The following is a 9,730-nucleotide window of genomic DNA, read 5'->3' as shown; positions in this document are numbered from 1 at the left end:
GAGAGGGGAAGAGAGAGAGAGAGAGAGAGAGAGAGAGAGGGGGGGAGAGAGAGAGAGAGATAAGGTGAAAACAGAGAGAGGGGTAGTGTAGAGAGAGAGAGAGAGAGAGAGAGAGAGAGAGAGAGAGAGAGAGAGAGAGAAAGAGAGTGAGAGAGAGAGAGAGAGAGAAAGAGAGAGAGAGGAAGGATAGAGAGAGAGAGAGAGAGAGAGAGAGAGAGAGAGAGAGAGAGAGAGGAAGGATGGAGAGAGAGAGAGAGAGAGGGAGAGGAAGGATAGAGAGAGAGAGATAAGGTGAAAAACAGAGAGAGTGGGAAGGAGAGAAGAAGAGGTGACGCAGAAAATGAGAACAAGGAGAGAGAGAGAGATAAGGGTGAAACATAGAGAAATGAGGAAGATTGTGAACAAGAGAGAGAAGAGGCGTTCTCTAACAGAAAGAGGTAGAGGAGAGGAGAGCAAAATAGTTGTTTTCTATCTCCGTGTGGCTCACACTGAGAGTTGTCTCACCAAAAGAGAGGGAATATTTTATTTATTTTTATTCTGTTCATGTTATCACCACTGATCATACAGAATAAACACGTTGTTAAACTGGTGTTTTCTTCAATCTGAACTCAACAGTAAAACAGATTTAATCTCAGACGGATTCTTCTTGTGGTACTAGTTTTATTAGGATCCTACTAGTTGTCATAATACCAGTCTGTCTCTGAGATGGGGTCCAGAACTCTTCTACTTGTTCTGGGTGAGTATAACCTTGTATATCTTTGGAACTTGACCATCTTGTGTTTGTGTTTGTGTGTGTGTGTGTGTGTGTGTGTGTGTGTGTGTGTGTGTGTGTGTGTGTGTGTGTGTGTGTGTGTGTGTGTGCGTGTGTGCGTGCGCGCGTGCGCGTGCGTGCGTGCGTGCGTTGAAATGAAAAGCTGAAATGTCTTGAGTCAATAAGTACTCAACCCCTTTGTAATGTCAAGCCTAAATAAGTTCAGGACTAAGAATGTGCTTAAACAAGTCACAAAACAATTTGGAAGGACTCACTCTGTGTTCAGTGATAGTGATATCTATACATGTTAAAAGGACTCACTCTGTATTCAGTGATAGTGATACCTATACATGTTACATGGACTCTCTGTGTTCAGTGATAGTGATACCTATACATGTTACATGGACTCTCTGTGTTCAGTGATAGTGATATCTATACATGTTAAAAGGACTCTCTGTATTCAGTGATATAGATACATTATCATGATGATGTGGCCGAGACACTTTTCTTCTTAGAAGTCCAATATCTTGACAACTTTACTGCTGAAATGCAAAACATAATGAAACAAAAACAAAAATATGTTTTTTGAGTGATATTCCCATTTACGTTTTGTAATCTAGTTATAATATCTCTGTCTTCTCTACTATTCTTCAGTTTAGTAACCTAGTTATAATATCTCTGTCTTCTCTACTATACTTCAGTTTAATAACCTAGTTATAATATCTCTGTCTTCTCTCCTATACTTCAGTTTAGTAACCTAGTTATAATATATCTGTCTTCTCTACTATACTTCAGTTTAGTAACCTAGTTATAATATCTCTGTCTTCTCTACTATACTTCAGTTTAGTAACCTAGTTATAATATCTCTGTCTTCTCTACTATACTTCAGTTTAGTAACCTAGTTATAATATCTCTGTCTTCTCTCCTATACCTCAGTTTAGTAACCTATTTATAATATCTCTGTCTTCTCTACTATACTTCAGTTTAGTAACCTAGTTATAATATCTCTGTCTTCACTCCTATACCTCAGTTTAGTAACCTAGTTATAATATCTCTGTCTTCTCTACTATACTTCAGTTTAGTAATCTAGCTAAAGTTGCAATGTGGAGAATAAGTATTTTCTAGTGATTATACCCATGTTTTTATAATGCACTAGCCTCTGGAACAGAGTGCCATTTCGGATGAACAAATTGTAAATAATAATAATAATAATAATTGCATCCCAACGAGGTCCAGAGTGTGGTGTTGACAGGGATGGGAATGATGCTAACCCGAGGCTGGGCTAGTAGGAAACTGGTTGAATAACTCTCTCTGTCTCTCTGTCTCTCTGTCTCTCTGTTTCTCTGTCTCTCTGTCTCTCTGTCTCTCTGTCTCTCTGTCTCTCTGTCTCTCCTCACAGGTCTTCATTTCACTCTTCTGGGGAACCTAAAGGCCAAAGGTTGTGACCCTGGCTTCGAAGCCAAAGAGAGTCAACAATGTGTTGATGTAGATGAGTGTAAAGAGTTGGACAGTACCTCACCCTGTGGAAGTAAAGCTGCATGTTACAACACATATGGAAGCTTCTACTGTCAGTGTCTACCTGGGTTCATATCCACAACGACTTTCAACTTTACTGCTCACACTGGAGCGTGTAACGGTGAGCATTCAAGTGTGTGTGTGTGTGTGTGTCTGAGTGTGTGTGTGTGTGTGTGTGTGTGTGTGTGTGTGTGTGTGTGTGTGTGTGTGTGTGTGTGTGTGTGTGTGTGTCTGAGTGTGTGTGTGTGTGTGTGTATGTGTGTGTGTGTGTGTGTGTGAATATTACATGTCAAGAGTACGAACCATTACTTGTTCAGAGTTCTCTTATCTGTGCAGTACTGAGAGTTTGTAGACCATGTTAATGATCATCAACTTTGTGGGGGGATGATAATGATATTATTCTATGTGTAGGTGGGGAGGGGTGGATAATGATATTATTCTATGTGTAGGTGGGGAGGGGAGGGGGGATAATGATATTATTCTATTGGTAGGTTGGGAGGGGGGATAATGATATTATTATATGTGTAGGGTGAGATGGGTGGATAATGATATTATTATATGTGTAGGTGGAGAGGGGGGTGGATAATTATATTATTATATGTGTAGGTGGGGAGGGGGGTGGATAATGATATTATTCTATGTGTAGGGTGAGATGGGTGGATAATGATATTATTATATGTGTAGGTGGGGAGGGGGGTGGATAATTATATTATTATATGTGTAGGTGGGGAGGGGGGATAATGATATTATTATATGTGTAGGTGTGGAGGGGGGATAATGATATTATTCTATGTGTAGGTGGGGAGGGGGGATAATGATATTATTCTATGTGTAGGTGGGGAGGGGCCTGATAATGATATTATTCTATGTGTAGGTGGGGAGGGGGGATAATGATATTATTATATGTGTAGGTGTGGAGGGGGGATAATGATATTATTATATGTGTAGGTGTGGAGGGGGGATAATGATATTATTCTATGTGTAGGTGGGGAGGGGGGATAATGATATTATTCTATGTGTAGGTGGGGAGGGGCCTGATAATGATATTATTCTATGTGTAGGGTGAGATGGGTGGATAATGATATTATTATATGTGTAGGTGGAGAGGGGGGTGGATAATTATATTATTATATGTGTAGGTGGGGAGGGGGGTGGATAATGATATTATTCTATGTGTAGGGTGAGATGGGTGGATAATGATATTATTATATGTGTAGGTGGGGAGGGGGGTGGATAATTATATTATTATATGTGTAGGTGGGGAGGGGTGGATAATGATATTATTCTATGTGTAGGTGGGGAGGGGGGTGGATAATTATATTATTCTATGTGTAGGTGTGGAGGAGGGGGGATTATGATATTATTATATGTGTAGGTGGGGAGGGGGGTGGATAATTATATTATTATATGTGTAGGTGGGGAGGGCTGGATAATGATATTATTCTATGTGTAGGTGGGGAGGGGGGTGGATAATTATATTATTCTATGTGTAGGTGTGGAGGAGGGGGGATTATGATATTATTCTATGTGTAGGTGGGGAGGGGGGTGGATAATTATATTATTCTATGTGTAGGTGGGGAGGGGGGTGGATAATTATATTATTCTATGTGTAGGTGGGGAGGGGGGAGGGGGGATAATGATATTATTCTATGTGTAGGTGGGGAGGGAGGATAATGATATTATTCTATGTGTAGGTGGGGAGGGGGGTGGATAATGATATTATTCTATGTGTAGGTGGGGAGGGGGGTGGATAATTATATTATTCTATGTGTAGGTGGGGAGGGGGGTGGATAATTATATTATTCTATGTGTAGGTGGGGAGGGGTGGATAATGATATTATACTATGTGTAGGTGGGGAGGGGGGTGGATAATGATATTATTCTATGTGTAGGTGGGGAGGGGGGTGGATAATTATATTATTATATGTGTAGGTGGGGAGGGGGGTGGATAATGATATTATTCTATGTGTAGGTGGGGAGGTGGGTGGATAATTATATTATTCTATGTGTAGGTGGGGAGGAGAGTGATAATTAATATTATTCTATGTGTAGGTGGGGAGGGGAGGGGGGTGGATAATTATATTATTCTATGTGTAGGTGGGGAGGAGAGTGATAATTAATATTATTCTATGTGTAGGTGGGGAGGGGAGGGGGTGGATAATTATATTATTCTATGTGTAGGTGGGGAGGGGAGGGGGTGGATAATTATATTATTCTATGTGTAGGTGGGGAGGGGGGTGGATAATGATATTATTCTATGTGTAGGTGGGGAGGGGGGTGGATAATTATATTATTCTATGTGTAGGTGGGGAGGGGGAGGGCGGTGATAATGATATTATTCTATGTGTAGGTGGGGAGGGGGGTGGATAATTATATTATTCTATGTGTAGGTGGGGAGGGGTGATAATGATATTATTCTATGTGTAGGTGGGGAGGGGTGGATAATGATATTATTCTATGTGTAGGTGGGGAGGGGTGGATAATTATATTATTCTATGTGTAGGTGGGGAGGGGGGTGGATAATGATATTATTCTATGTGTAGGTGGGGAGGTGTGGATAATGATATTATTCTATGTGTAGGTGGGGAGGGGGGTGGATAATGATATTATTCTATGTGTAGGTGGGGAGGGGGGTGGATAATGATATTATTCTCTAAAAATTGTTTCATTGTGATTATATGTATTTATGTATCAGAAACAGCAACAGCGCGTGTGAGGCTCGGGTCTCAGTTTAGCTTGTTTTTGCAATATCTTCTCTGTTCTGTGCCATATTTGTGGAGCAGTGATTCCCCAACCTCTCCTCTAGTACCCCCAGACAGTCCTCTGCCCTGATGTACCACATCACCACAGCTGATTCAAATGGTAACCTGATCATCAAGCCTCTCATTCCTTATTTCAGCTGCTTTAGTTCTGAAATACATCAAATACATGGACTGTATTGAGTCACTGGAGGAGAGGTTAGGGAATCACTGGAGGAGAGGTTAGGGAATCACTGGAGGAGAGATTAGGGAATCACTAGAGGAGAGGTTAGGGAATCACTGGAGGAAAGGTTAGGGAATCACTGGAGGAGAGATTAGGGAATCACTAGAGGAGAGGTTAGGGAATCACTGGAGGAAAGGTTAGGGAATCACTGGAGGAGAGGTTAGGGAATCACTGGAGGAAAGGTTAGGGAATCACTGGAGGAGAGATTAGGGAATCACTAGAGGAGAGGTTAGGGAATCACTGGAGGAAAGGTTAGGGAATCACTGGAGGAGAGATTAGGGAATCACTAGAGGAGAGGTTAGGGAATCACTGGAGGAAAGGTTAGGGAATCACTGGAGGAGAGATTAGGGAATCACTAGAGGAGAGGTTAGGGAATCACTGGAGGAAAGGTTAGGGAATCACTGGAGGAGAGATTAGGGAATCACTGGAGGAGAGGTTAGGGAATCACTGGAGGAAAGGTTAGGGAATCACTGGAGGAGAGATTAGGGAATCACTAGAGGAGAGATTAGGGAATCACTGGAGGAGAGATTAGGGAATCACTGGAGGAGAGATTTGGGAATCACTGGAGGAGAGGTTAGGGAATCACTGGAGGAGGGGTTAGGGAGTCACTGGAGGAGGGGTTAGGGAGTCACTGGAGGAGAGGTTAGGGAATCACTGGAGGAGGGGTTAGGGAATCACTGGAGGAGAGGTTAGGGTATCACTGGAGGAGAGGTTAGGGAATCACTGGAGGAGAGGTTAGTGAGTCACAGCTCTATCACCATATGTCCTCATCTCTTCAGATCTCAATGAGTGCCAGAAGTCACCACAGGTTTGTGGCAGCAACGCCACTTGCCTCAACACCATCGGGAGCTACCACTGCCAGTGTCAACCTGGGTTCAGATCCACAACGCCTGTCAACTATACTGCTCTCACTGGGGAGTGTAAGGGTGAGTATTCAAGTGTGTGTGTAATGACTTTCCTCCTCTTCGTCTGAGGAGGAGTAAGGATCGGACCAAAACGCAGCGTGGTAAGTGTCCATATTGATTTATTCAAAACCACACAACTGAACACTGGAACAAAATAATAAAAGTGAAATTTACAAAACCGAAACAGTACCGTTTGGCCCAAATACTCACACGGAAACAAACACCCACAAACAAAAACAACCAGGCTACCTAAGTATGATTCTCAATCAGAGACAACTAACGACACCTGCCTCTGATTGAGAACCATACTAGGCCGAACACAAAAACCAACATAGAAAAGCAAACATAGACTGCCCACCCCAACGCCCTGACCATACTAAAACAAAAAATAAAACAACAGAACTATGGTCAGAACGTGACAGTACCCCCCCCCCCCCAAAGGTGCGGACTCCGGCCGCAAAATCTGAACCTATAGGGGAGGGTCTGGGTGGGCGTCTGTCCGCGGTGGCGGCTCTGGCGCGGGACGTAGACCCCACTTCACCACAGTTTTTGTCCGCCTCCTCAACCACCCCCGTGGCCTCTTACGAGCGGCGACCCTCGCCGCCGACCTCCGACTGGGGACCCTAGCCATGGGTCCCGAATGGACGGGAGATTCCGGCAGCTCCGGAGTGAAGAACTGCTCCGGCAGCTCCTGGCTGACTGACGGCTCTGGCAGCTCCTGGCTGACTGACGGCTCTGGCAGCTCCTGGCTGGCTGACGGCTCTGGCAGCTCCTGGCTGACTGATGGCTCTGGCAGCTCCTGGCTGGCTGACGGCTCTGGCAGCTCCTGGCTGGCTGACGGCTCTGGATGCTCCTGGCTGGCTGACGGCTCTGGCAGTTCCTGGCTGGCTGACAGCTCTGGCGGCTCCTGGCTGGCCGGCAGCTCTGGCTGCTCCTGGCTGACCGGCGGCTCTGGCGGCTCAGGACAGACTGGCGGCTCTGGCGGCTAAGGACAGACTGTCGGCTCTGGTGGCTCAGGACAGACGGGAGACTCTGGCAGCTCAGGACAGACGGGAGACTCTTGGGGCTCAGGACAGACGGGAGACTCTGGTGGCTCAGGACAGACGGGAGTTTCTGGCGGCTCAGGACAGACGGGAGTTTCTGGCGGCTCAGGACAGACGGGTGACTCTGGCAGCGCTCAGGAGTGAAGGACGGCTCAGATAGCTCCTGGCTGACTGACGACTCTGGCAGCTCCTGGCTGACGGAGAGACAGCCTGGTGCTGGGTGCTGCCACCGGTGGGCTGGTGCGTGGAGGTGGCACCGGATAGACCGGACCGTGCAGGCGCACTGGAGCTCTTGAGCACCGAGCCTGCCCAACCTTACTTGGTTGAATGCTCCCTGTAGCCAGGCCAGTGCGGCGACGTGGAATAGCCCGCATTGGGCTGTGCTGGCGAACCGGGGACACCATGCGTAAGGCTGGTGCCATGTACGCCGACCCGAGGAGACGCACTGGAGACCAGATGCGTAGAGCCGGCTTCATGGCACCTGGCTCGATGCCCACTCTCGCCTGGCCAATACGAGGAGCTGGAATATACCGCACCGGGCTTGTAATTGAGACCATGTTTGTGTGTGTTTGTGTGATGTGAGAGTCTCAGCTTAGCGTGTGTGTGTGTGTGTGTGTGTGTGTGTGTGTGTGTGTGTGTGTGTGTGTGTGTGTGTGTGTGTGTGTGTGTGTGTGTGTGTGTGTGTGTGTGTGTGTGTTTGTGTGTGTGTGTGTGTGTGTGTGAAGAGAATTATATTCTCAATGTTCATAAACTGAACTTCAATTCAACTAAGAATTTGTAAGGTGGTTCTTGTTGAAATGAAACAGACAGAGGCCAGTCTACAATAATACATATATATATATATATATATATATATATATATATAATGTTTATTTACGAGAGCTCTGTCCATCCTTACATGTACATTGGTTTATATACCTCTAATTTCGTCATAACTGTCCCTCCTCCTCTAAGACAATGACAATATAGTTCACAAGTCTTCTCCTACTCATACATTGCCTTCCACCTGTTATACAGTCTACTAGAGAGCCGGAGCCGGAGCCGTCAACTGTGACCCCAACGCATCGTCCTACCTTGCATGCGGCAGAACTAAGACTCTGGGTGCATCCCAATAATTTCTCCTTTCTCCTTTCTCGTGAAGTGTGCACTTGTTCACTTTCCTTCACTGAACTCACACTAAGATGCCTCCACCAATCCAATGCTTTTAGTTTTGAAGTAGTGTACACTTCAGAAGGAAGGACACAGTAGTGAAATGACTTAGTGGCCTCCTGGGTGGAATGTTTATTCATATTTTTCATACTTTTATAATTAATAAACGCTTTTGTTTAACTGCCGAAAATCTGGTCTTTCTTTGTCAAACGGTTTTGTTATATTTCAGTCTTCTGTGATGTATATAAAGTGTAATATCGGGATGAAAACTAAACATTTGATACATTTCAGCTCTATATCTGACATGGTAGAGATGTCTTCAGTTTTTAATCCCATAACCAGGTGTGTGAGGTGTATATTTTTGCGTCAAAGTTTAAGACTACCAAGAAACACTGTGACCCTGTTTTAGCCTACTGCAGTAAATCAATGGTACACAAACCATGTGGATGAATGACACCCCTCACCTAAGGTTGTTGTTCTGGGAATGTTCTTTGTTTCCTCTCTCTCTCTCTCTCTCTCTCTCTCTCTCTCTCTCTCTCTCTCCCCCTCTCTCTCTCTCTCTCTCACTCTCTCTCTCTCTCTACTCCCATCTCTCCATCTTTCCATCTCTGTGTGCAGACATGGATGAGTGTAAGGAGCAGACTGCTGATTGCCCCAACAACTCATCCTGTGTGAACACCCCAGGGTCCTACACCTGCATCTGCCAGTCTGGGTACAAACTAACAGAGAGCAGGTGTGAGGGTGAGAAACATGCTTTTATCATATGGGACTCCTTTCAACGTGTCACTTCGTATAAGTGTGTGTGAGAGACTGTGTGTGTGTGTACTGTGTGTGTGTGTGTGTTTACTGTGTGTGTGTGTACTGTGTGTGTATTGTGTGTGTGTGTGTGTGTGTGTGTGAGTGAGTGAGTGAGTGAGTGAGTGAGTGAGTGAGTGAGTGAGTGAGTGAGTGAGTGAGTGAGTGAGTGAGTCAGTGAGTGTACTGTGTGCGTGTGGCGCTCTGGGCATGTGCACAAACACACCTGGCAGATACACCTGTAACTGTTCGTCAGGGCTCAGTTACCATGGCAACAATACTGGTGAAGGGGCCGAGGCCATGTTATCCCTGACCACTGACCTCTAACCCCTGATCCGTGACCTCTAACCCCATGACCTTTGGCCGAGTTCCAATCCAGATGTCTGCCTGAACTCACAGCTGTAACCATAACATGAAATAGCAGCAATCTGATACCTGATTGTTGTTGTTCTGGAATGTACTCTTCTCTGTTTCTCATTTTTATTCTTTCTGGGATGTGTTCAGTTGTCTGCCTCCTCACTTCTCTCCTCAAGTGTTTATGTTAATGTTTGTGTATTCTCTCTCTCTCTCTCTCTCTCTCTCTCTCTCTC

General features: G+C 45.2%; 1 protein-coding gene across 2 annotated transcripts in view; it reads left to right on the top strand.

Moving 5' to 3' along the window:
- The first annotated feature begins 422 nt into the window (after positions 1–422).
- LOC139423641 (adhesion G protein-coupled receptor E5-like) overlaps positions 423–9,730 on the top strand; it is a 50,045-nt gene continuing 40,737 nt past the window's right edge. Inside the window, exons 1-4 of one of the 2 annotated variants that reach the window (XM_071175233.1) lie at positions 423–736; positions 2,151–2,387; positions 6,028–6,174; positions 8,964–9,086. In XM_071175233.1, the coding sequence (XP_071031334.1) occupies positions 706–736; positions 2,151–2,387; positions 6,028–6,174; positions 8,964–9,086 (538 nt within the window). In that variant the 5' untranslated portion in view covers positions 423–705. The remainder of the gene's footprint in view (positions 737–2,150; positions 2,388–6,027; positions 6,175–8,963; positions 9,087–9,730) is intronic. The other variant, XM_071175234.1, reaches the window with a different exon arrangement.

The sequence above is a fragment of the Oncorhynchus clarkii genome, chromosome 13 (assembly GCF_045791955.1).
Source record: "Oncorhynchus clarkii lewisi isolate Uvic-CL-2024 chromosome 13, UVic_Ocla_1.0, whole genome shotgun sequence".
NCBI classification, from domain to species: Eukaryota; Metazoa; Chordata; class Actinopteri; order Salmoniformes; family Salmonidae; genus Oncorhynchus; species Oncorhynchus clarkii.
This window is presented reverse-complemented; position numbering and strand designations above follow the sequence as displayed.